The sequence below is a fragment of the Salvelinus alpinus genome, chromosome 31 (assembly GCF_045679555.1).
Source record: "Salvelinus alpinus chromosome 31, SLU_Salpinus.1, whole genome shotgun sequence".
NCBI classification, from domain to species: Eukaryota; Metazoa; Chordata; class Actinopteri; order Salmoniformes; family Salmonidae; genus Salvelinus; species Salvelinus alpinus.
In genome coordinates this window covers 5,440,780-5,468,437 of record NC_092116.1, presented here as the reverse complement: position 1 = coordinate 5,468,437, position 27,658 = coordinate 5,440,780, and the positions used below count along the sequence as shown (strand labels likewise).

The 27,658-nt window shown below is 43.8% G+C and overlaps 2 protein-coding genes across 5 annotated transcripts in view; one reads left to right on the top strand and one right to left on the bottom strand.

The window, feature by feature from the left end:
- Positions 1-938: 938 nt before the first annotated feature.
- On the top strand, positions 939-7,018 carry LOC139561077 (mitotic spindle assembly checkpoint protein MAD2A-like). The gene is made up of 5 exons (XM_071377915.1): positions 939-1,094; positions 1,375-1,521; positions 2,007-2,127; positions 2,469-2,572; positions 4,670-7,018. Exons 1-5 carry the CDS (start codon positions 1,031-1,033, stop codon positions 4,840-4,842), a joined length of 609 nt encoding a protein of 202 aa, XP_071234016.1. The 5' UTR covers positions 939-1,030; the 3' UTR covers positions 4,843-7,018.
- A 48-nt stretch (positions 7,019-7,066) lies between these two features.
- The window catches only part of LOC139561076 (cGMP-specific 3',5'-cyclic phosphodiesterase-like), a 95,083-nt gene continuing 74,491 nt past the window's right edge, over positions 7,067-27,658 (bottom strand). For 3 of the 4 annotated variants that reach the window (XM_071377913.1, XM_071377910.1, XM_071377912.1), the window contains 14 exons: positions 23,010-23,118; positions 22,828-22,912; positions 21,159-21,334; positions 20,367-20,426; positions 18,223-18,369; positions 17,114-17,239; positions 14,191-14,285; positions 13,907-13,994; positions 12,611-12,711; positions 12,150-12,227; positions 10,998-11,061; positions 9,358-9,432; positions 9,025-9,108; positions 7,067-8,895 (listed from right to left, as the gene is read on the bottom strand). In XM_071377913.1, coding sequence (XP_071234014.1) covers positions 8,776-8,895; positions 9,025-9,108; positions 9,358-9,432; positions 10,998-11,061; positions 12,150-12,227; positions 12,611-12,711; positions 13,907-13,994; positions 14,191-14,285; positions 17,114-17,239; positions 18,223-18,369; positions 20,367-20,426; positions 21,159-21,334; positions 22,828-22,912; positions 23,010-23,118 — 1,408 coding nt within the window. In that variant the 3' untranslated portion in view covers positions 7,067-8,775. The remainder of the gene's footprint in view (positions 8,896-9,024; positions 9,109-9,357; positions 9,433-10,997; positions 11,062-12,149; positions 12,228-12,610; positions 12,712-13,906; positions 13,995-14,190; positions 14,286-17,113; positions 17,240-18,222; positions 18,370-20,366; positions 20,427-21,158; positions 21,335-22,827; positions 22,913-23,009; positions 23,119-27,658) is intronic. The other variant, XM_071377911.1, reaches the window with a different exon arrangement.

Genomic DNA, 27,658 nt, shown 5'->3' with positions numbered 1-27,658 from the left:
GGAAAGAGAAAGTGCTTTCCATAGACAACATTACATTTTCAGTTGTGGCATTATTCCTCAACTGTGTTGTGACATCTGGCAGACGATATAGTTATCGCTGGAAAAATGTAAGATTGTTGCACATATGGTTTTTGACTTGACGGTGTGTTATAGCTCATCTAAAATGAAAAAAGAAAGGCCAAGTGGTGGTCAAAGGGTAAAGGGTGAGAGGTTAAAGGGTAATGGGATCCTTTCATATTTACCAATAACTTTTCCCAGCAGCACTATTGCTATCTCTAAAAAAAGATTATGGTGAAGAAGATCGTCAAACCTCAAACCCTGTAAGTCATAATGACTTTGTTGTGGCCTATGAATTAGACAGTAAAGGATAATAGTGTTGAAACAGTCTACAGTAAGAACATGTTGAGAAAAAAATTGAATGGTTAAAGGGGCAATCAGCGGTTGCTACATCCATTATTGGATTTATGAATGAAATGATATGCACCCGTTGATTCTTGAAGAATATAACGTATAAATGACTCATGAGCTTAGTTTATCTGTCGTACCTTATCAGAACTCAAAATATAAGCTTGTTTTACAAACACTGTATAGCCTCAAAACATGGTTCAAACTATGATTTTGATATCATGGATGATCAGTCCTTGCATCCATACACTGTCTGTGAATTTGAGTGATTACATTTCTGCAGCGCCATCCCTCAGCTTTTTACCGAAACAGTGGCGGGGAGGAGCTTGGTTATTGTTGGAAAAGCATGTTATTGTAATAACATAATATGCTATGTCTGGAAGCTTCTTATATAATGGCATGGATGAGAAATTACCTGCAGAAGTTTGTAAATCTCGAAATCTAGTGAACATTGCCCTCTAGGGTAAAAAAGCCAACATTGTTGAAACGTCATCAACTATGCGACACGTTGGTAAAACGCATGCGCAGGAAGTCCAACGCTAACAAATTTCAAACTGTGCGGCGGGTAGAAAGAACTGACGAGAAAATACAATACAATAAAAGGATATAACTAAATAGTTCAATAATGACGAGCACACTGAAAGGTATTACCCTGAAAGGAAGCGCTGAGCTTGTGGCCGAGTTTTTCTGTAAGTATTTCACCGACTTGGTTTTATTTGGGCAGTTTTTGTGACTGATCAAATAAAAAGGAAAGGCATGCAGCATGAATAACATGGCGAGGTTTTTCTTTGTGGAAGTTAGCCAACATTGTTTTCAGCTTCCACATCCGCATTTGTGCACGGCCATACGTTGTAAATGTATTTGCTTCAATCTTAGTTATTAACATTCTGTATTTTGTAGATAAGTTAACTACCTACCTGTGTAGTTGGTTGTAACGTTTAAGTAGTTACGTTGTTTTTCTCCCTGCAGCATTCGGTATCAACAGCATCCTGTACCAGCGAGGGATCTACCCTCCGGAGACGTTCTCCCGAGTCACCCAGTATGACATGAGCCTTCAACTCACTACTGACACCAAACTGAAGAACTACTTGACCAACGTGGTATCTCAACTCAAAGGTACAGAATGAAATAAACGACATTTAGTTGAATTTAGCACATGTGCAGAACGTTATTTTTTTTGGGGGGGGGGGGCAGTGACTGCCATGTCAGACAGTACAGTGATTTTTATCTCTGTGATCTTAATTAACTCCGAAAAAAGTATCCAATTGTCATTCTGGAGTGAAAGTAGAGATACCCTAATTGAAAATGACTCAATTGAAAGTCACCCAGTAAAATACTGCTTGAGTAAATGTAGAAGTCAAAAAAGGCACTTTCTGACCACTTCTACCACGGGAAAATATGTATGGAAAGTTTAGCTCAAATCAAAAGGGGTGCGGTCAAAAGTGATTGAAATCAAATGGAAAGACCCTATAGCCTTGCCAGAAGGTCTTTGAGTTAGGTTTCAGCCATCTTGATCATTGTTTTCTATTTTCATTCCCTCACAGTATATCTTGTTTCTTTTTACTGTAGTCTGGTGTGTAACTCGTGTCTCTGTATTGCAGAGTGGCTGTTTGACTGCACAGTGCAGAAGCTGGTGCTGGTGATCACATGTCTGGAGACCAACGAGGTGCTGGAGAGGTGGCAGTTTGACATTGAGTGTGACAAGAGTGCCAAGGAGATCAGGTAATGGAGGACACTCCAGCAGTGGACCTGACTACCACACACACACTACTCAGAACATGCTGGACTATTTGTGGCCTTCTAGTACGTCCCACCAGGCCACTAGGAACAGTGTCATACTTTGAGAATGTGGGTACTTTTTATGAAGAGGTAATCAGTTTATGCCCTTTGGCTATTTTGTTGCATTTGCTATTTCACCGCTTGCCAATGTTGCCTTTTCCTATCATGCAGACCGCTGCAGTTAGGACAAGGTTAAGTCGTGCCTGACCACTTGGTGCAATAGTGCAGTATGGTTTGACATTGAGAGTAAATGTGTGGTTGTCTTTGTGTATCTCTTCTCTCAGTGCTCCCAGGGAGAAGTCCATCAAGTCCATCCAGGATGAGATTCGCTCAGTCATCAGACAGATCACCGCCACTGTCACCTTCCTACCCCTGCTGGAGACTGCCTGTGAGTACTGTGTGTGTGTGTGTGTGTGTGTGTGTGTGTGTGTGTGTGTGTGTGTGTGTGTGTGTGTGTGTGTGTGTGTGTGTGTGTGTGTGTGTGTGTGTGTGTGTGTGAACCAGTGTTTCCGTTGTCCCTTAATTGGTGGCTTTTGGCCAATTATTAAAAAAGAAAATACAAGAAGGCAGACAAACCAAAATATTGCCGGACACGTTGTGTGCCAGAAAATATCTTGATGAAAACAAATATCCGATGTGGTCTTTCTAGAAATAATGAGGCCAATGTGTGACATTTGGGGGAAGAAATATTGTGAAACGCAAAATTAAAGGATTTTCATGCAGTTCCACATGTGTACTTAGAGAAATAAAAGTGAATTGACCCATAACTCTACCTATACAACAACAGGCCTAGGACTATACATCCTTTAAGCAGGGTTCATACAGACATTTGGCAAGTCAAATTCGAGGACTTTCAAGCACTTAATTGTCATTATAAGGGAGCAGGAGAACTTTTAAATTGGCTACAATAATTGCAAGGACTTTTCAAGCACAAAATTAAGGAAATGTCTGATTTTCAAGGTAGGCCTAAGAGATACTTGAATTTCTGAGCTCCACGTTCAAGTAGGCTACGTCAAGCCCCTTGTATTGTTTAACATTGCATTTTGTTTTTTGAAAAAACAAAACGTATTTGTAATGTTATTTCAGTACCACTCGGCTATGTAATGTAATTCATAGGAATAGCTTTGGGTGTTGTGCAATACTCTATCCTTCACAATTGCGCACAGTGGACTCTGTGTCCACTCCGAGGCACCAAAACATATGAAAACATGAACACATTACCTTGATGCTTTCTCTGTTAAACCTAACGGGACCCTGCCGTAAGTCAAGCAGACAATAACAACAACCGACGATCAACATCAATTTGCTAAGGATATTAGATCCGACGTGGATCCAGGCACCACTGTCTTCACCGGCATAACTAATGAGACAGAACGTCCAGAGTATTTGGTGTTTTCACATGTGCTATCACTACAGCTGTTTGACACTTGACTGTCATTCGAAAGATTCCTTCCTGGATCAGATGTGTGAAAATATCGCGTTGTAACTAATCAGCTGGACACCGAATGTGCATCCAACAAGTAATGAAGAACCACGTTAATGACAATATCGATCTAAGTTTTAAGTATCAAGGTAACATGACTATCGGTTAGGAGCATATTCGTTTTTGCAATCACATTTATTATTGTGGATTTGTGTGCCTGTGAGAACTGTTTTCACCCTATAACATAAGGAGATACGAAATGTTATGTGGTTATACTGCATTTCTGAGATCTCTGTACAAGCCAACTTAACTAATTCATGCATGAAATATGACAACAACATAAATGCAAGGACAGAAAAGATCATGATAAAGGGTTAAACGGGTTTTAAATAAACTTGTGCATTTTATTGAATGAAGCTATGATCCCCCTCCCCTATTTCCCCCCCGTGGTTCACGGTCACTCTGTCGCGCAGTGAAGTTTTCTGGTATTTGAGGATGTTTTGCAAGATTAATCTCCCTAAACAGAAATGACAGAAGTGTCACGCAAATCCACCAATGAGGATTATTTAGATGAAGCCATGTTTCTTCCTCTAATCTAATGCCTGGTCAAGTAGTTACCTTAGAAATGATAAGAACACTGCAAATGAAGTAATTTAACTACTGGAGGCACATTACAAAAATCACTCGATCGGGGATATTGACAAGGCAAGGCATATGGGGCGGCAGGCAGCCTAGTGGTTAGAGCGTTGGACTAGTAACCGAGAGGTTGCAAGATTGAATCCCCAGAGCTGACAAGGTACAACATCTGTCGTTCTGCCCCTGAACAAGGCAGTTAACCCGCTGTTCCTAGGCCGTCATTGAAAATAAGAATTTGTTCTAAACTGACTTGCCTAGTTAAATGTAGAATGAATGTCGACAGAGGGAGACGCGCATTGCGCAAAGAGCCTATGTTGAGTTGGTAGGCTATGATTTCTCCTTGCATCATTGTTGCAGTCACTTCCATGTGGTGTTAATGACATTTTACCACACTGCCTGATGATAACCCTTGACCTTTCTCCCCAGGTGCCTTCGACCTCCTCGTCTACACCGACAAGGACCTGGAAGTGCCGGACAAGTGGGAGGAGTCAGGCCCCCAGATCATCGACCAGTCGGAGGAGGTTCGCCTGCGCTCCTTCACCACCTCCATCCACAAGGTCAACAGCATGGTGACCTACAAGAGGACCGACTCAGCCTAGAGCCTGACCTCTAACCTATGACCCCCACTGTACATAGTTAACTCTCATGGTCTCCTCTCCCCTGCTGCGTACTATAGGTATGTTGGAGATTGACTACAACGGGTCTACAAATCGTACTCGGTAGTCATTTAGGATGCCAGGTGATTTTGTAGATGGGTCCGTTTGGAGTCGCCGACTGCAATCTCAAACGCACACAATGCATATGAAAACAGAAATGTTACACTGCCTTCTTCTCCCTTCAACTCATGTCTCTCATTATCTTTACATACAGTGCCTTCAGAAAGTATTCAGGCCACTTAACTTTTCCCACGTTCTGTTGCGTTACAGCCGTATTCTAAAATGTATTCAATGTTTTTTTCCCCCCCTCATCAATCTACACACAATACTCCATAATGACAAAGCAAAATAGTTTTTTTAATGTATTTTTGCTAATTTATAACAAACTGAAATATCACGTTTACATAGGTATTCAGACCCTTTACTCAGTACTTTGTTGAAGCACCTTTGGCTGTGATTACAGCCTCGAGTCTTCTTGGGCATGACGCTACAAGCTTGGCACACCTGTATTTGGGGAGTTTCTCCCATTTTCTCTGCAGATCTTCTCAAGCTCTGTCAGGTTGGATGGGGAGCATCGCTGCACAGCTATTTTCAGGTCTATCCAGAGATGTTCGATCGGGTTCAAGACCGGCTCCGGCTGGGCCACTCAAGGACATTCAGAGACTTGTCCCGAAGCCACTCCTGTGTTGTCTTGGCTGTGTGCTTAAGGTCGTTGTCTTGTTGGAAGGTGGAACCCCCCCCCCCCACACACAGTTTTTCATCTCTCTGTACTTTGCTCCGTTCATCTTTCCCTCCCAGTCCCTGCCGCTGAAAAACATCCCCACCACATGATGCTGCCACCACCATGCTTCACCGTAGGGATGGTGCCAGGTTTCCTCCAGGTGTGACGCTTGGCATTCAGACCAAAGAGTTCAATCTTGGTTTCATCAGACAAGAGAATCTTGTTTCTCATGGTCTGAGAGTCTTTAGGCGACTTTTGTCTTTAGGTGCCTTTTGGCAAACTCCAAGCAGCCTGTCGTGCCTTTTACTGAGGAGTGGCTTCCGTCTGGCCACTCTACCATAAAGGCCTGATTGGTAGAGTGCTGCAGAGATGGTTGTCATTCTGGAAGGTTCTCACATCTCCACAGAGGACCTCTAGAGCTCTGTCAGAGTCTGTCAGATGGTTCTGGGTCACCTCCCGGACCAAGGCCCTTCTCCCCCGATTGCTCAGTTTGGACGGCGTGACCAGTTCTAGGAAGAGTCTTGGTGGTTCCAAACTTCTTCCATTTAAGAATGATGGAGGCCATTGTGTTCTTGGGGACCTTCAATGCTGCAGACATTCTTTGGTACCCTTCCCCAGATCTGTGCCTCGATACAATCCTGTCTCAGAGCTCTACGGACAATTCCTTTGACCTCATGGCTTGGTTTTTGCTCTGAAATGCACTGTCAACTGTGGGACCTTTATAGACAGGTGTGTGTCCTTCCAAATCATGTCCAACCAATTGAATTTACCACCGGTGGAATCCCATCAAATTGTAGAAACATCTCAAGGATGATCAATGGAACTCAATTTCAAGTCTCATAGCAAAGGGTCTGAATACTTATGTAAAGAAGGTATTTCAGTTTTTTTATTTGTAATACATTTGCAAAAATTTCGTTATGGGGTATTGTGTGTAGATTGAGGATTTTTTAAATGTAATCCATTTTAGAATAAGGCTGTACCGTAACAAAATGTGGAAGAAGTCAAAGGGGTCTGAATACTTTCCGAAGGCACTGTGTGTATAAATAGTCCTTTTATACTGATTATTCTGTCCTGTCTTTTTCTCTGTGTATCGGGATACTTTGTTATTCCTGGCTCACTGCTTTGATGTAAATATTGCCTGTAAGTGGTCACTGATCCACTTTGCGTTCATTCTTTTTCTTGTCTTCTATGAGCCTCTCTGTTTTAGAAGCTAGTGGTTTGTGTTGTATTTTTAAGAAATATTCCTGAAATATGTGTCCATTTGATCGTCCTCAAGTCTGATCTGTGTGTTACTACTGCAATTGCCCAGAAGGTGGCAAAGTAACACGTTTTTTAATTTTTTTGTTCTGGTTAGTTATCTCTCTGTAAATGTAAAATAAATGGTTGTTTAGACCAGTATGACGTTATCCAAAGTTTGTTTGCACAAATGACATGGCACATAGAAAATAAGCAGTATCCTTTTAATGGGATGTACCATTCAACTTGTCTCACAGTGTTCTTCAGAGTCACCGAGCAGGAGGGGGAAACCCGTCGTGTCTTCACACGGAACCATTATACATGTCATATTACCTCAGCCTCCACTAACAACCAACAGGGCTGCTGTCCTGTGACTACACCCAGCCATCTTTATAGATGCTGTAACTTCACATGCAACACACAGGTCTATCATTGGTGAAGTAACACATATTTTCTAGAAATACCAATCGGAGACCAAAGCTGTGGAGTTGAAAAAAGAAAAGCAACTATCCTCATTTTTTTTAAAGCACAACATCAGGAACAACAGTATTTCTGGAAACTTCTTCAAGTACAAAATACAACCACGGTTCTCGGAGTGACCACGTACGTCTACACGGATAAGTGCTGCAGTTAGGACATGGTTAAGTAACATTTGGATGAGTTTCTCCTGTGAATGACAGTGACGCAGTTCACATATCTACCTGAAAACTACTATAGTATATCGTGTGAATGTTGGAGGCAGAAAGTTTAGAGAAAGACAAGTCATTTGATAGTGGGGTGGTTATTCAGTCCTGTCATTCCCTGTATTGGAAGAAATGGAAAAAGAAAATCTATAATGCCATTTTAAAATGTTCCACTATAAAGACGAATACAAATTACCTCAAGGTAGACTGACAACATTGCAAATTGATTTTGGGCTTCCGACTGTCAAGCTCTGCTTTCAGCTAGACACCCCAGCCTCACATTCAACACGTTTAAAAAAGGGAATGTCAAAAAAAGGACAACCAGCTGGGCTGGTCCATTATGAGGGCCAACAGGGTGGACAAGTGTCTACATACAAATGGGTTATTTTTTAGGTGTGAAATTGGACCTTTCATACCTATGTCACAGGAAGGCAGTGGAATCTTCTAGACCACGTGTCTAGTCTTTGGCTCCTTTACAATTTGCAAAGTTAAAATAATATAACACCTAAAAAAATACACACATGAATGGTCGGGTGAAGTTTTCAAAGCAGAGACATTTGGATCGTTCGGTAATGAAACGTACATTGTTTTATAAAGACGTGTGTGTGTTCTCAACATGAAACTGACGATACAGTATAGAAATCGAATAAATATATAAAACATAAATATGCAATAGTTATAACGAGTGACAATGTTACAAAAATGTACGTTCTCTCAAAACCTTTCTGGTGTGTGCGTGCACCCTGGTGTTACAAACAAGCGTCCTACTGTGGTGAAAGTAAAGTTGTATCTGTACTAAGACCTGGGTTCAAATAGTATTTGTAACCTTTAATTGAGCTTTCCTGGTGCAATTGCACCAGTCCATTGTACAAATCCCGCCCCGCCCATCTGGCACTCCGGGCAAGCTCAAATGATTTGAGCGATTTCAAATACTGTTTGAACCCAGGTCTGTCTGTCTCCAGTACTATGGTGTCATATTGCTCCCTTGGAGCTCAGTAGGCCGATAGTAGCCGCGCACACTCAAACCTCTCTTCTCTCCTGTCCAGTCTACTTCACTTCCTCCGACTCAGGGATATACTATAGTGAGACTTCCTTCATGTAGGGAGTCGACTTTGTGCAAAAAAAAAAAAAAGACTATGGTAATAAATATAGCTTAATGTTGATGTGGTCTGCTCGGGGGTGGGGTGGTGTAGGGTTGGAGTGATAGTGGGGATGGAGGAGGGACGTTGACCATTTCTACACCACTCCGTTGAAGAAGCTTTTGTCGCCCTGTTCGGACAGAATCTTCCAATTCTGTCTGTTCTTCTGGCAGCCCTCGAGTAGTGGGGAACAGGACTCGGACATACCAGCCAGGGTCTGATGGACAGACAGACAGGGGAACAGGGAGAATGATAGCGCACCTTCCTTATGTCAGTGTTTACATGTCATACATGGTATATGGCCAATTACATTTTTCTTAAACGTGACAAAGATGATGTGCCTCACCTCATACAGCTGTGTACAGATGGCATCGATGAACGATACCTGCATGCTCGGAATCTTATCCCGCTTTTCCCGATTCATCAGATCCTAGGAAAGAAAACGAACTTCAGAAAACAAATCTAATTTGCTCTCAAATTGATATCTGACTTAGCTTGCCAACTCGTAAAAACCTAGCTTTGCACAAAGTCAGCATGTACACATGCCAGGATATTACAATCAGAGCCTTGTAATTCAATTTCACAAACCCTGATTTCCATTGGCCCAACTGAGCAATGTTAATAGCGCAATACAGAATACTATAAGTGCAGGTTGGTAAGGCATAGAAGAAGTGCTTACTATTGGTTCAATGTTGAGTTCTTGTCTCTCCTTGTCCCCTTGCTCAAAGAACTCTGTAGCCACTAGCTCGGCTATCTGCAAGAGGAGATGGAGAAAGACAGGCAAAAAAGAAAGGTAGCTTTTAAAAGTGCTTCAAAAGTGGAACGATGTGTCAATCGGGTGAAGGACAAATGTAACCCTCGTAGTCTTTTCAACAGCCGCGTGCAGAGTCCGGTTTGATAGGATACAACCCTAGGATTGTGATCTGAATAAATGCTTCAGACAATCGTTTGTCTTATTCGGGCTTTTTAGTTTGTTCACGCCTTTTCGCAGATACCTATGCGTTTCGATGGAGGTGTTTTACACGAATGTGATACGAGACAGGTTGAGGGGGAACGGAGGCTGGATAGGCAATCGTACTCCTGTTATGGGGATCAAAAGGAAATTCTCTGTTGCCAATTTGATCTGATACCCCCACAATAGCACCCGCTCAGCGCCCTACAAAGTGTTCCTTGACATTTCGAGCACGGGAATGATGCAATAGCGAGAGAGATAGAAAATAGAGATAGAAAGAAAGACGGTTGCCGCTTCTGAACAGAGCAACAACCCTGCTGCATTGACGGACTCTTTCTCTTAACAAGGGATCAATAAGATCTGACTAGGGCCTCGGGTCCCCAATCAAGGAAGTAAGTGTGTGTGTGTGTGTGTGTGTGTGTGTGTGTGTGTGTGTGTGTGTGTGTGTGTGTGTGTGTGTGTGTGTGTGTGTGTGTGTGTGTGTGTGTGTGTGTGTGTGTGTGTGTGTGTGTGTGTGTGTGTGTGTGTGTGTGTGGCAGCCATCTGCGGAACACTGATTGGAGCTGTGTAATCAAGACTAGAGAGCCCCGGGGGTTGGGGGGTAGGGGGGGTTCACTTGGGGAAAGGAGAGAATGTGGGGGGGGGGGAGGAGAGAGGAGAAGAAGAGACCAATTTTTTTTTACACATCTTGGCTGAAATAGCATCAACTCTAATAATATCTGCTGAGCTCAACGGAATAAGTATGTATGTGAAAGAGACTGCGTGTGTGCACAGATTTTCTGTTAAGACTGTACTGAATTGGATGTGTGTGTGTGTGTGTGTGTGTGTGTGTGTGTGTGTGTGTGTGTGTGTGTGTGTGTGTGTGTGTGTGTGTGTGTGTGTGTGTGTGTGTGTGTGTGTGTGTGTGTGTGTGTGTGTGTGTGTGTGTCTGTGTGTGTCTGTGCGTGCACGCGCATATCAGTTCTGTAGGTATTATGTGAGGAGAGGGGAGGACAGGGCTACAGCAGTTTGTGTCTATCCTCTAATGAGCATCTAGCTCTTTGATCACACACACACACACACACACACACACACACACACACACAAACACACACGGCTAGAGGCCTGTCTGAACCTCTCCCTCCATTGCACCTAGGGAGCCTAATGAGGAACAGGAGAAACAGACTTCCACAGGGGAGTTGAAGTGAGAAAGAGAGCGACAGCAAGGAAGAGAACATAATCTAATGGGAGAAAAGAAAAGGCAGAGGTACTCATAAAGGAGGAAGACACGTTTCTAAGGATTTCAAAGGAGGCACCATTAACGAGACAGTTTGGTTGATAAAGTGAGTCTTGAGTGTAGTGAAAGTTATCTAACTGGACAGTCTTACCCTCTTCTGTATTGGCCAAGGCTTGGTAATGGCAGAAATATCACATGCAGTCATCAGCATTGACCTTCAGGGGGTAATAAACCAACACAAAAACATTGTAAGACAAGTCGAGAGCTTTACACTGAGTGTTCTTTCCATGACATATACTGAACAAAAATATAAATGGAGAATTCATCAATTTCAAAAATGTTGCTGAGTTACGGTTCATATAAGGAAATCAGTCAATTGAATTTAACTCATTTGGCCTGAATCTATGGATTTCACATGACTGGGCAGGGGTGCAGCCATGGGTGGGCCTTGGAGGGCATAAGACCACCCACTGAGGAGCCAGCCCCAGACAAACAGAATGAGTTTTTCCCCACAAAAAGGCTTTTCTGATGACAAAAAAAACTCATTATTAAGAAGGTGTTCCTAATGTTTTGTACACTCAGGTATATTATACACTAGGGTTTAGTGATGGGGGGGGGGGGGGGGGGGGGAATGTATAGTTACACATCGCGATGTAATTTCTGGACAATATTATATTTATAATTTGACTCCAAGTATCGATTTGTACAAAATAATGATATTTATTTTGCTAGGTAGCGTTAGCTAGAGCTAGTCGGCTGTACCTGCACCAAAACTCTGGTATTTTCATCCAATGGCTTGTTCTCATCTTCTTTTCAAATAGTGAGTCAGCATATTTCATCACTTTAATCCCATGAATAATCAAAACTCACTTTCTCATGTTCTCTTTTGTCTCCCTGCAGCAGACATAGTGAGCAATATGTTTGGAACATCAAATCGCAATACATATCTTATGTATTCATGTACATATCTTATGTATTCATGTACATATCTTATGTATTCATGTACATATCTTATGTATTCATGTACATATCTTATGTATTCATGTACATATCTTATGCAATTCCCAGCCCTACCAGGGTTGATGTTAATTCCACCTCAATCCAGTCAATTTAGAAAGTGAAAGAAAAATGGCATATTATTTTCTATGGGGACTTTTTCATTGGGAATGTTTGATAGGGAATTTCAATTGCCTTTCGAAATTGACTGAATTGAAAATGGAATTGATCCCAACCTTGACAGACACAAACAATCTATCCCCAGGTGAATGGTGAAGATGGTATACTGTACGTAGTGTCCACTAACCTCAGTAAGTCTTTATGGTAGTCATCGTCCCAGACAAACTGGCTGTTCTTGGTCAGCTCAAAGAACTCTCCTCTCCTCCTGAAAAGATAAACAGATATCCAATTAACTGCATATCTCCCCTCCGCCTACAGTCTAGTTATACGCCCACACTTCAGACAGGGAGAGAGGGGGAAAAGAGAGAGAGAAGGAGGGAGAGGGAGGGGATATTAGGAGAGAGGTGGGTGTAAAAAAAGATAAAAGTGTGATAGAGGTGGGCGGGGAGAGAGAGAGATATAGTAAATCACAGTTTCAGAACATCATCATAGGATCTTCGAATGAATAAGCCAATGGGTTTCCACTTCCACCTTGACATTTTCCACAGCCCATCAACCTAAATTGAAGTTATAATGAAAACGGCATAAAATTCGACTTGAATGGGCTCCCTCTGTGAGCGTCCCAGCTGTGTGTGACATTTAACCTACTTCATGTACAGAGCCAGGTCCGTTGCCAGAATAGCCCTCTCGATCATCTTCAGAGTGGCCTTGTACTCATCCAGAGACAGACTGCTCAGAATCTGATTCCCCTGGGGGAGAGAGAGGGAAGGGACAGAGCGAGAGAGGGAGGGAGATGGAGACAGAAAGCGAGAGAGAGGGAGGGAGATGGAGAGAGAAAGCGAGAGAGAGGGAGGGAGATGGAGAGAGAAAGAGAGAGAGAGGGAGGGATATGGAGAAAGAAAGAGAGAGGGAGGGAGATGGAGAGAGAAAGCGAGAGAGAGCGAGGGAGATGGAGGGAGGGAGATGGAGAGAGAGAGAGGGAGGGAGATGGAGAGTGAGAGGGAGGGAGATGGAGAGAGAAAGCGAGAGAGAGGGAGGGAGATGGAGAGAAAGAGGGAGGGAGATAGAGAGAAAGAGTGAGAGAGGGAGGGATATGGAGAGAGAAAGAGAGAGGGAGATGGAGAGAGAAAGCGAGAGAGAGGGAGGGAGATGGAGAGAGAAAGAGAGAGAGGCAGGGCGTACAAGTTATTGAGCAAGTTCAACTATAGCATGGGTGCCATGGCAACACAAATTCCAAAACACTCGAAATCAATTCAACAATTGGATCTGCTCTCCTTTCTTTGCGATGTGTGTGTATAATGGTGTGTCAACGTGTGTGTGTGTGTGTGTCTACTACATCCCAGACGAACTAAGTGAATCTGTGCCCATAAAGATGAAGCGCCACTTTATTACACCATAGAGGAGTGTTATCTCCTAGAGACTAGCAGCTGGAGCTCGTGGACTGCAACCCAAATTACATACTCCCTATACAGTGCACTACTTTTGACAAGGTAGTGAGTGGTAAGAGTTAGTGCACTATATAGGGGATAGGGTGCCTTAGGGCACATGGAATTGGCACTAAAGGGGAAATGAGGAAACACTAGCATCCTGCTATGTATCTCAAATACATTATGGTGAATGATGCCGGCCGTTTTATTGTTCCTGAAGAATAAATGCAGAACTGACTGAACGAGTTACGGTAACAGTTTATTTGGATAGCCCATCTGTAGATACTCTACGATAACATTCCAACTGACTATCTACTAACCCTAAACTTAACCCTTATTCTAAACCTAACCTTAGCGTAACCTTAGCAAGCAGACGCTGATCAACAGATAGTTTGTTGATAGTGTGACCATCTGTAGAGCATCTCCAGATGGACTATCCAAATCAAGTGTGATCCGAGTTCCTGAGTAAATAATGGGATGAGTGAACAAGTGTGTGTGTGTGTGCGTGTGTTCTTACTGGGCTGTTGAGGATCATGAGACACTGGTCAAAGTGGTGGTGCTCCATGGTGGAGTGGCAGTAGAGCTGGGCCAGGGGATGGTCACTCCTGATGGAGGTAGTTACACACAGAACTGTGAGACACACACACACACACACACACACACACACACACACACACACACACACACACACACACACACACACACACACACACACACACACACACACACACACACACACACACACACACACACACACACACACACACACACACACACACACACACACACACACAAGCCTACCTCTGTATGTAGGAGTTGTTGACTCCTCTGTGGTCCAGGTCATGACTCAGGGTGGCGATCATCAAGGCCAGGATCTCCAGCTCACTCATATTACTCTGACAGACAGAGAGATGGAGGGAGACAAAGCGAGGGAGAAGAAGAGAATGAGGCACACCATCCACAAAGATGTCCTTGGGGTTTCCCATTACAAAGACCCTAGTACTAACACACACACGCCCACAGACACACACAAACAGACACACACAGACAGACACACACAGACACAAGCACCCACGCACCAACTTCCATCACAAGCCCATAGGAGGCTACCAGCAAGCATACGCTTTATCTTGGCCAGGTCGCAGTTGTAAATGAGAACTTGTTCTCAACTAGCCTACCTGGTTAAAATAAAGATTAAATACAAAAATTTAATACAGAAACCCACATACATACTAGAGGTCGACCGATTAATTAGGGCCGATTTCAAGTTTTCATAACAATCGGTAATCGGCATTTTTGGACACCGATTATGGCCGATTACATTGCACTCCACGAGGAGACTGCGTGGCAGGCTGACCACCTGTTACGCGAGAGCAGCAAGGAGCCAAGGTAAGTTGCTAGCTAGCATTAAACTTATCTTATAAAAAACAATCAATCTTAACATAATCACTAGTTAACTACACATGGTTGATGATATTACTAGTTTATTTAGCTTGTCCTGCGTTGCATATAATCAATGCGGTGCCTGTTAATTTATCATCGAATCATCACAGCCTACTTCGCCAAACAGGTCATGATTTAGCAAGCGCATTTGCAAAAAAAGCACTCGTTGCACCAATGTGTACCTAACCATAAACATCAATGCCTTTCTTAAAATCAATACACAAGTAGATTTTTTAAAATCTGCATATTTAGTTAATATTGCCTGCTAACATGAATTTCTTTTAACTAGGGAAATTGTGTCACTTCTCTTGCGTTCTGTGCAAGCGAGTCAGGGTATATGCAGCAGTTTGGGCCGTCTGGCTCGTTGCGAACTGTGTGAAGACCATTTCTTCCTAACAAAGACAGAATTTGACATCATTTTGACATAACATTGAAGGTTGTGCAATGTAACAGCAATATTTAGACTTAGGGTTGCCGCCCGTTCGATAAAATACGGAACGGTTCAATATTTCACTGAAATAAACGTTTTGTTTTCTAAATGATAGTTTCCGGATTTGACCATATTAATGACCTAAGGCTCGTATTTCTGTGTGTTATTATATTATAATTAAGTCTATGATTTGATATTTAATAGAGCAGTCTGACTGAGCGGTGGTAGGCAGCAGCAGGCTCGTAAGCATTCATTCAAACAGCACTTTCCTGCGTTTGCCAGCAGCTCTTCGCTGTTCTTCAAGCATTGCGCTGTTTATGACTTCAAGCCTATCAACTCCCGAAATTAGGCTGGCAATACTAAAGTGCCTATAAGAACATCCAATAGTCAAAGGTATATGAAATACAAATGGTATAGAGAGAAATAGTCCTATAATTCTTATAATAACTACAACCTAAAACTTCTTAACTGGGAATATTGAAGACTCATGTTAAAAGGAACCACCAGCTTTCATATGTTCTCATGTTCTGAGCAAGGAACTTAAACGTTAGCTTTTTTACATGGCACATATTGCACTTTTACTTTCTTCTCCAACACTTTGTTTTTGCATTATTTAAACCAAATTGAACATGTTTCATTATTTATTTGAGACAAAATTTATTTTATTTATGTATTACATTAAGTAAAAATAAAAGTGTTCTTTCAGTATTGTTGTAATTGTCTTCATTACAAATATATATATAAAGATTGGCCGATTAATCGGTATCGGCTTTTTTTGGTCCTCCAATAATCGGTATTGCCGTTGAAAAATCATAATCGGTCGACCTCTAATACATACATACACCCACAAACATACACCCATACATACACACCCATACATACACCCACACACATACACACATACACCCACACACATACACCCATACATACACCCACCCACACACATACACACATACATAAACCTACATACACTCACACATACACCCATACATATACACCCATATACATACATACACCCACACACATACATACATACATACATACACACACATACACCCACACACATACACCCACACACATACATCCACACACATACACCCACACACATACGCACACATATATCCCCTCCTCTCCACTACCTCGACAAAAGAACACACGGGTGCTTATCACAAGTCATAAATACGACCAACGAGACACAAATGGTTCGGCAAACAAACTCACACGGCAACTCTCGACACGCACGCACACACAAACCCTCAGACACACGCACCAACAGTTAGTCTCATTACAGAGAGGGGCGTCAGGCTCTTAGCACGGTCTGCTTGAGAAAGCAGCTTACACATGAACTCAACAGCCATTTGTTAGCAACAACGGGAGTGTAACATCTAACCTACTACTTCCTCTGCAGAGTCATCAGAACAGAGCTGCGTGTGAGCACCGAGGGTTAAACCGGATTAAACTGGAACTGCGTGTTTGGGATATGTTGAGTTCTGTTTATGTCTGAGACAGTGCTTGCTCAAGTGTCCGTTCAAGTGTCTTCAACTTGCTATTCGTAATAACAATATTCTTCATAATATCTGATTGACCTTTCAGTCAAGATATCAGAGTAACACATTCAGATGTCGTGGAGAATATTTGGTGTTTTGTTTGGTATTTAAATATGGCTGTTACCGGAAGCCAATGCTGACAAAACACAATGGTCGGACTGACCCGGTCATGGCACAGTTACAGCACGGTTAGCCATGGATCGAACTAACACACTTAAGACGCGCTGCTGGGGTTGATTATCGGCTGATTGGACGGAGTGACCCGGCATCCCTGCCATGCTGGCCATTGATTGGCTGAGCTCACCTGTAACTGGCCAGATTTGAACAGGGCGAACATGCACTGGGAGGTGTTGAAGGCGTGTCTCCAGTTGTGGTAGGCCACGTTCTTCCTATAGTTCTTCTTCACGCTCAGGATCCACTGGCACAGACTCTACAGAGAGAGAGGAAAGGGGGGGAGGGGGGGGTTGAGGGATCGCAGTAGAAGATAGACAAGAAAAAGTGGGGAGAAAGAGGGAAAGATGTGGGGGAGGAGGAGGAGGAGGAGGGGAGGGCAAAAACAGACCAAATGGAAAACAGTGACAGTGAGTATCTGCACATCCTCAATCGGTAGGGCATAGATATAATCTGGCCGGCCTGGAAATCTGACTGGCATTATAGAGAAGACCTTGACCACACTGCTAATCAAATCATTAGATTCTGTTTATCGGAATCTTTATCCAATCTTCCCATGTCCATCCGTTTGCCGGCATCAGCTTCCAAATCAAATCCCCATGAGTCAATGCATAGTAGTGGCTAACGCTTTTCGCCTGACTTGCCAACAATCGAAATGAATTTGATCGGCATTTACGTTACCCCTTTTCTCAACCTCAAAACGCTTTGCACTGTATACTGTTCAAGTCCAATCTACTGTCACTGCTGAAAGAGAAGGTCACTACGGTATCTCTCATACTGTATCCTCTCAATTCTCAATCGTGTGGCTGTTCTGAGGCCAGTGATGGTCAACCGTGCCTCATAGGAGTGCAGTGGAGTGACCAGAGAGGTACAGCCTGACACGGAACTAGAGAGCTGACCTGCTCTTATTTATACACTTGGGTGGTCAGCATGCCTGCTCTCACTCACAGAGCTGAAAAATAACCGGGCGCTGTGTAGGGCCCTCACAGCCAATCAAAGGCTCTCTTTATGAGCCGTCCGCGCCGCGGGCACTCTGGAGGGCGACTGTGCCGTAAAAGGACCTCTTAATAATATATAATGGGGTGATGGGCTGTATTTTAGGATGTTAGAACACACACATCTACGTCAACACTTGTATGCACAGTCGCGTAAACACACACACACTACCATCAACACACACACACTACCATCAACACACATGCACATCGGTACGCACATATATACGCACACACACACACCTACCTTGTATTTCATCTGGAAGTTCTGGACCAGGTTGAGGTCTACAAACATGCGTATGGTGGCCTGAGTGGTCTCAGCGTCGGACAGCTCAAAGTCACTGAAGCTGAACTCCATCAGCCGCAGAGACTGGGCTGACGGAACAGTGGCTGCCTTCAAACACCGAGGGAGAGAGAGGGGAGAGGAGTGTGTGAGACGGATATACACACACACACACGTTCATATGCACGCATGTACACACACATATACTGTAGGTATGCACATACACACACGCATGCACGCACGCCCACATACCCTCCCTGAACACCAGGGATCTATAGCAGGCATTAATAATCGATGAGCTGTGATCAGCAGAGTCTAAGGCACACAGGAGGAGCATCTATCTGTGTTCGGCTCGCCTCCCCTGTAACTGACAGACGGCACATCTACACAGAGCAGACAGGACACCCCCTAATGCACACAGGATCTCTCTCTCCTCTTCTGCTGTCTCTATCATTCAGTCTCTCACTTTATTTCGGATCACTTCCTCTTTTTTCTGTGGTTGTATATTAATCCTCTCTCTCCTTCTCCATTTCTGTCCCCCTGTCACCGTCTATATCCGCTGCAGTCTCTCTCTTCCTCTCTCCATCTCTCTCTCTCTCTCTCTCTCTCTCTCTCTCTCTCTCTCTCTCTCTCTCTCTCTCTCTCTCTCTCTCTCTCTCTCTCTCTCTCTCTCTCTCTCTCTCTCTCTCTCTCTCTCTCTCTCTCTCCCCATCTCTCTCTCTCTCTCTCTGCCCCCTCCTTTCTCCATCTTGCATATACACACTGGCATTTTTTTGACCTCTCTGTCTGGTCGTTTTGATCTCTATCTCTTTCTGGCAGCAGAGCCAGCTCAGACGGGGAGAGACAGAGAGAAGCCGTTGGGACTGAGAGAGATAAAAGAGAGAAAGCAGGGGAATCCCATCCTATTATTCTGTCAGACAGAAAGCATAACAGCTTTTACTACCACCACAGATACAGTATATGCCATTTAGCATATGCTTTTATCCACATTTTTTACACATGGGTGATCCCAGGAATCGAACCCACAACCCTTGGCATTGTAAGCACCCTATTCTACCAGCTGAGCTACAGAGGACATAGAAGTTGGCCCGTAGATGTGGACTGTATCATTCTAACTAGGGAAACATCAATACTTCAGAGAGTCAACGCCTCAGCAACAGTGACGGAACACTTCCCGGGGAGGGTGACATGGCCTAAAAAGGAGTCCGTGGCCCAGATATGATACTGTGCTGTGCCTCCTCAGCCACCATCCTACAGCCTCCACTGCCTCAGGGGAAAATATATAATTAGATTTCGTCATCGGGCCATTTCATCTCAGGATATGAAAATGCCGTATGATCTTCGAAAAAGGTCACGCAGGATAAATGAGCATCTAATAGTGTTCGGGGTGGGACCAAGCTTCTTTGAAAGCAGTATGCATTTATCCGAAAATGCAACAAAAATTTTAAAAGAAAGGAAGAAAAGAAGAAGGAAACTAAAAAGAGACAAAGTAAAAGCTAATGAAAGCATAGCCTTAAACAAAGCCCTTCTCCCTATGTGGCCGTACTGTCTCCTCTTGTGCACAGTCAGAATATAATTGGACAAGTCATTAAATGAGTCATTTTAACTAAATAGCTGCTCCCACTCTAATCCATATTTTATGGCAGCTAGCGGCAGAGCTAAAGACTCTCCACCTAAATTACTTAATCAGGAGTTAAATATGCTGACATCTTAGCATTAGCTGGCAGGAGTCTGATTATTCTCTTAGCCCCAATTAATCCTTGAGAATCTTTAAAAGCAAATGATTCGGGCCTTAAATAGGCTTTCTGGAATGGGTATTGTGCGTACTTTCACTTTTAAACACTCATGTGTTCTTTTTCATGTTCTTTTTTTTCTTCAGTCCATAATCCCCATAGGCCTTAATGTATGTATCAGTGTGAGAGTCGGCCATATTGTGTTACTAATTGGTTGGGTTTACATGCTGAATCAGTGGTGGGTCTCGTTACATGATGGCTGAAGTCCACTCATCTTTAGACTGCCTGAAGGAAGGCATCTGTCTGGCATTGTGTACGGGCGCGAGTGTATGTGTGCGAGTGTGTACAATGTCAAGTTAATAAATTGGAATTTACCGCGGTTACCTGCAGCGCCCGTGTCTCCTCCTCTGCAGCAGAGGCGTGATACGAGAGGACCTGAGAATGACACACACACAAACACACAGCGACTGTTATCCTTAAAAAGTCAACACGATCGCTCTGACAGACTAGACAAATAAAAAACAGATTTCACATTTTGGTAGCTGACTCTTTCACCGATTGCCTCCCCAGGGAGATGTTTCTGACCTCAGACAGACAGCCCTGCCACACACACATCCTTCAACCCCAAGTCCATCCATATCAGAGGCCTGTCTTTGATAATTGGGGGAGAAAAACTGAGAAAGCTAGAAGAGGTCAGTCCTCGTGACGGCTATAGCGCCGATGGAGAATGGGCTGAAGTGGTGGCTGCTGGGTAACGGCGGGGAGAGTGTCAGCTGCAGCCGAGAGGGGACGTCACCGGGTGAGCCCTGACAGTGACAGCTCCAGAATAGAACAGTCAGGGAGAGAACAGGAGAGGGGGAGGACCGGAGGAGAGGAGGGGGCTACATACGTCATCGAGGGCTGAAGAGGTCTAGGATAGAGTTGGAGTGAATACGCTTCTGTTTTAACGCGGGGGAAGACGGAGCAGAGTGTGGAGAAGACTAGCCAGTCTTTCCTAATGGCAACCATCGCTGTTACTCTCGATCCCCCCCCCATGTGTGAGGTCTCCATATTGTAGTTGCCTACAGAGGCATTGAGCTAGCATTATCTTACAGTACCTTCCCTCAATATCATCATGAAGCATTAGGATGTAAAACTCCAAACTGACCTGAGACCTGTGTCTCTTACCTCCAGTGTGACCTCCTGTTTGGCCATGGCTCTCTCCACTGTTTCATACATCTGGGTGTTCTGTATACCCAGGCCACAGAAGATGGCGAAGGCCTCCAGGAACTGTTCGTCGTTCCGGTTGAAGGACTTCACGTTCCCCGACGCCTCGGCCATCTTGTTCACCAACTGGCACACACCTTCAAGACGCGACATAGGGGTAAATGTTGGAAACATATCAGGACGTTAATGACACACACACTCATGCGCACGCACACCGGACAGAACATCGTACTGACACACAGTTGCAGACACACAGGACAAAAAGGTTTTGTGCTTCTTAAAAAAAAAAAAATGTATTGGTTTTTTTCTCCACGACCTGACACACATTCCAGACTCTTAGGGGACAAAACTTTAGTTTGCTTCTCATTTTCAATATTCAACAGTTTGCTGTGAGGGACCTCTTGTCTGAAACTAAAAGCTCCATCTACTCCATGACTAATAGTCCCATAAATGTTTGTTGACAGCAAAGTTCTAATGTATAAAACACCTGCCCTATCCTCAGCCCTTGAGACCTACTTACTAGTCACATCATGGAAACGTGTCGTCGCCAACACTCTGATCCTTCCCCTTTACCTTCAGCTGAACCTTTCTCCTACACATCCTGCTTGACATTATAGGTGGCTTAACTAATGCAAAGACATTATCCGGAGCGAGTTACATTAGGGAAAAATGTATACTGCTTCATTAATGTCAGTGTCAGAGCTACTAAGAACATAGAATGTCCACGTTTGGAATCAATAAATGAATTCGAGGGAAATTAAGTTGAGTGGAGAAGGGGAAGTATGGTAACACATTCTATATTAAAGTCTAGTGGCAGTGGGTTGTCTTTTGATCTGAGTGTCTCCTGGCCTCTTCAGGCAGTTGGTGGAGAGGCTAAAGGGACCTGTTCTGTTTGATCATCGGGGAGTGGGGGGACATACATTATGGTTACACCACTGCCCAGCTAATTCATCGATCTATTTGTGCCTTTATTCATACATGCAATTCAAATCTCTTTTACAAGAAAGACCTGTTTAGGTCTTGTAATGATCTCAGCTAATGATGTTCGGTTATAATGTAAATGCAATTGATGCTGATGCTAAGGATGGGTTAATGAATGAGAGGAAAGACTCTTGGTTGCGGCTAATGAATGAGGATACAATAGGGCGATATCTGTAAAACACAAACAATATGGAGGGAGAAGGAGAGAGAGAGAGAGAGAGACAGAGAGAGAGAAACAGAGAGAGAGAGACAGAGAGAGACAGAGAGAGACAGAGAGAGACAGAGACAGAGAGAGACAGAGAGAGAGAGAGACAGAGAGAGACAGAGAGAGAGAGAGAGAGAGAGAGAGAGAGAGAGAGAGACAGAGACAGAGACAGAGAGAGAGAGAGAGAGAGAGAGAGAGAGAGAGAGAGAGAGAGAGAGAGAGAGAGAGAGAGAGAGAGAGAGAGAGAGAGAGAGAGAGAGAGAGAGAGAGAGAGAGAGAGAGAGAGAGAGAGAGAAAGAGAGAAAGAGAGAGAGAGAGAGAGAGAGAGAGAGAGAGAGAGAGAGAGAGACATAGAGACATAGAGAGACAGAGAGCGAGAGAGACAGAGAGACAGAGAGAGAGAGAGAGAGAGAGAGAGAGAGAGAGAGAGAGAGAGGTAGGTACCTATTACTTTATCCTTCTTCCCGTTCCTGATAGGAGTACAGAGCAAACTCTTGATCTGGTTACTGGGGTGCTCTGGGTTCTCACTCTGAAGGAAACAAAGAACCATGAGGCTCTGGACAACAACAAAAAAAGATGGCCGACATAGGTTGAACATTCTGGAACAGATCACGTTCAGTACTGACCGTCCAGGGAAAGCGTTGGTCTTTGGTGACGTCCGAGATGTTCAGAGGTTCCATGGTGTTCTTCACGTACTGGGCGTACATGTAGTTTATCTGACTCACGTCACAGTCCCTGTGGGGAACACACCATTGAAATACTTGTTTTATTAGACCGTTGACAACTTCCACATTACTCACACATAAACACCCCAAGCATCCTTAGCGTATGACTGCTCTGCTGAGTTGGGTGGATCTCATCGCGTTGCCATTGTATAGTTTTCTAAGCTTCAGTGAATACGCATGTACATAAGCCAGCGCTCTTCCTGATATGACGACTGGTGAGGCAGAACACTGGACTCTAGCCAGTGCTGAAGGCTCCATACCTGGACTCAAGAACATCTTGGCTGGTGGTCAGAAGGAACTGACTATGATTAAGCTTGACCAGGCCTGTCACGGCATCATGGCTGTTTTTATTATCTCATCTGATGCCAGTACAGACAGAAACATGATTAACTAACACATTCATATACTGTATAATATCCCATGTGTTCTACTGCATATGTCTTTAAAAGACAAGCTCTAACGGCAGCAGCAAAGCTGTGGCACGGTTGAGAGGATGGCCAAAAGACGGACAAAGGTGGAGAACCTTCGTTGCTGCGCTCCGCATCAGCCGGCGTGACGCGGGCGAGCGATATGTCTTTATTTGATCAACTCAGGGTAGGATGAGGGTTAAGGATTAAGTATCGTCTGCAGTGAATTTAAGTTTTAAAAAATACAAAAAGTCTACTCTTCTCCAATATGATTCGCAGTCGCACACTGTTACTTTTCAGTGGCGACCCGTCATACAGGAGCCCCACGTTAGTGAGTTAATAAAAGCCTCCATAAAAACATTCTCTTTTTTGCATGAGCAAGGTAGCTGCAAAATGCAGGTGTTTCAGCCTAGCTCAGTGCTTTCTGTGGTGGTGGTGGGGCAGCCAGCGGAAAATATGGAGCGTAGGGCTTGGGAATGTTTTCTAGTTGCGCCATAATTGGCTCAGTGTTCTGTCACTCATTGGGACACTACGTCACTGCCAAATCTAAGGGTAGAGCTCGAAATTCAAGCCCCTTGGGTGCTGCCATAGAGTTACATTAGAAGTGCCCATCCAAGAAGGCTCAAGGTCATTGGCCACAGATAAAATGACGTCAAATCACACATTATATCTACAGTAGCTTTGATTGGACTGATCATGTCAACATCATACTTTCAAAATCTTAGCTAGCAGTCATTATCCTGAATCAAGTCGACAATCTACTGGCAAATCCTTTTTAATCCTGGTCATATGAAGAGAAATAATGAAAATAAAATGAAAACATATCGGTGCTCATCGGCCATTGGACATTACACAACAAGTTGGAAATCGCAAAATCCACAATGAGTGGTTTGAAAGGAATCAGTGGCGAACTGCAGGCACTGCAAAGCAATCACTAGCCTGCTATTCAGCGGAGTGGCTGTGTGGTCCCTATTCTGGGTTTAAGGGTCTCTTTTCCAAGCTTAAAATGATAAACATTCAACATTGGCCATGCTCAAAACAACTGTTAACTCGGAACTGGGAAATCTGACTTTAGTGAGTTCAAGACAACTAGGAACTCTGGGGGAAAAAACGAGCTCTGACTGGCAAAATATGTTTTGAACGGTCATCCAACTCGGAATTGTTAGTCGGGACTCTTTCTAGAGCTACCACCCCGAAGATTACTGACGTCATCATGATTCAACTTTTTTTTCAGTTCCCAGTTGTCTTGAAAGCACCATAAATCTAGAGAATTCTAGACTTTGATGACAAAGTTGTCACACCCTGATCTGTTTAACCTGTGTTTGTGATTGTCTCCACCTCCCTCCAGGTGTCACCCATCTTCACCATTATCCCTTGTGTATTTATACCTGTGTTCTCTGTTTGTCTGTTGCCAGTTCGTTAAGGTTTGCAAATACCCACACACAACACACTTGTTATGACTATTTGTTGATGTTTTTAAAATACTATGTTTGATTTGTGTGTTCTATTTTCTTTGGGTTTAGTGAGTTTTCCATTTGTCTTAGTGCCAAGGTATCTTAAAGGGGCATGCACACACATAGAATTTTCAGAAGTTTTTATTTTCTGAGTTTTAATTAAAAACATTATTTATTTTGATAAAGGACTGTAATAAAAACCTGGGATACAACATGTAAGAAATGTTTGACTGTTCATTAATTTGTCTAATATAGTAAGAAACACTTCTTTGAAGGGTTTGTATGACCTCTGACCTCTGTCATGACTTTCCATTGTGTTTTGATCACCCTCATTGGAAAGCCATTTGGATAAGGAATTTAAGGTCAATTGTAATACTGATTTCAAGGTCTTTTGTAATATTGATAATTTTGATGAAGTTTATAGTTCTTAGCCATATTTGTGATTTGGACCAATGTGAAGAAAGAGAGAGCGTTGCCTTTGACTATGGGTAGGCTGCCTTACGTCTATTTTCCTACGACCGTATGGATACAATTATTTTTATTTATGGAGTTCTTAAGACTAGTGATTTTAATTAGATTTTGTTGTTTGAAATGTTGTTTTCTTTTTTGACCAATTGTTTTTTTACACATTACTCACATGGCGAGTTATGTGTCAAAATGGGGGAGGGTACAGTCCTCTGAGGTTTTGGATTGAAGTTTACACACCTTGAGTGATGTGTAGGAGTGTATGGAGTGATATGTGAAGGAGTGTATTGTTGTGTTGTTTGTTCTGTTCTACTCCCGATGGGTTATAGGTCTAACTTCCTGATCCTGTAGCTCTGCGATGAAGTTGACAGTGTGATGGGGAGTATAAGCCAATTTGAAAGAATAGTTTCAATAGAATGTGTTGTTATTCTCTTTCACGTACGTTTAGACATTTGTAGTATGAATAATTGGTAAAAGTAATCATTTATCATGTAGTTAATGACCTGAACTAAACTGTTGTTCTGATCTGTCCTCTCGAGGTTATCATGAAAAGTGACATCAGACGGTATCTTAATGCATGGAAGAGATAATTGGACCGAACAGTGTGTGTACCTCAAACCCCCCTCTAACTGGCTGACGAAGAGTGACAAAGGCATTCAATACGGTCCTGTCCGCACCACTTCTACCGAGAGAAATGAGTCCGAGACAGGTCGGATGCTGTACACCGGTTGCTAAGCTATCAACTGCTTTTCTCTCATGTTTCTCTCAGGAGTGTGAGAGGAGTCCACGTGGAGTGAGCATGGAGAGAAATCTGTTCTAAACTTCTCTTATGTTGCTGGTATACTGGTTGACGAATGGACAAGACATAGTGGGTGGTAAAGGTGATGGCGGCTCAGGTGAGACATTGAAATTGGGACATTATCATGGCCATCCACTTTGAACTGTAAAGCTATCAGAAGACAACGAAAAGGACGGCAGAATAATCAGTGCCAGGGGGGTTTGGTCAACTGTGCCCAAAATTGTTTTAGACTTTTGGGGTATCAGGTTGATTGTAGAGGTCTACACTACATAAAATTATAGTCATTTAGATTAAGAATGCATTGAGATACTGATCTGTATTATGTGGTTGAAATGGGAGACCGTGCTAAGTTTCTTGGAAGGAGGCTGAGCCAGTGCTATAGCAGCCAGTCACGTGCAGGATACCATGCAATGAGTTATTGTTTTTGTGCTTCTTGGTTTATGTAGAATGTATGTATTTTCTACATGTGAATGAATGTTCTTAAATCTTGTAATTTTCTCATAAATTGAGAGGATTCTCAAAATGGGGGTGTCACGACTTCCACCGAAGGTGGCTCCTCTCCCTGTTCGGGCGGCGCTCGGCGGTCGTCGTCGCCGGCCCACTAGCTGCCACCGATCCCTTTTCCTTTTTCGTTTGGTTTTGTCTGTCTTGTGTTCACCTGTGTCTAGTTTAGTTCATCAGTGGGGTATTTAATCTCGCCCTACCCGCTAGGTTTTGTGCGGGATTGTTTGTATTTACTGTCGTTGGTTTGGGTTGCGTTTTTTTTTACTGTTTAGCAGGTGTATTGTCACGGGACTGTTTTGCCCGCACGTCAGTTTAGCAGAGGAGTGTTTCCTCCGTTTTTGTTTACTGACTGCGTTCCTGTCTTCTTGTGGCTACATGTGTGGTCCTGTACCTGTTGTGTTGGTGGACAGTAATAAACGCCCTTCTTGGATATTCTTGCTCTCCTGCGCCTGACTCCACACCCACCTCTCCTAGGGAGATTCTGACAGAATCCCGCACCCGATATCATGGAGTCAGCAGAAGCGGACGCGCCCTCCCAGTCCATGGAGGAGCGTGTCCTCCAGCATACCGCAGTTTTGCACCGTCTGGGGACGGCTATGGATCAAGTGATGGCGAGAATGGAGAGATGGGAGAGGAGCGGCCTCCCTACACCGTTTTCAGCCACTCTCCAGCCTGCACCACCACTTTCTCCGGCGGCGTCCGGACCCAGCGGGATTCGGCTCGCGCTCCCGAGGGAGTACGATGAGACGGCTGCCGGGTGCAAGGGGTTCCTGCTCCAGCTGGAGCTTTACCTGGCGACCATTCACCCGACTCCCTCGGATGGGGAGAGCGTCAACGTCCTCGTCTCCTGCCTTTTGGGCAAAGCCCTGGAGTGGGCCAACGCGGTCTGGGAGGGTCCAGACTCGGCGAGGGACCATTACC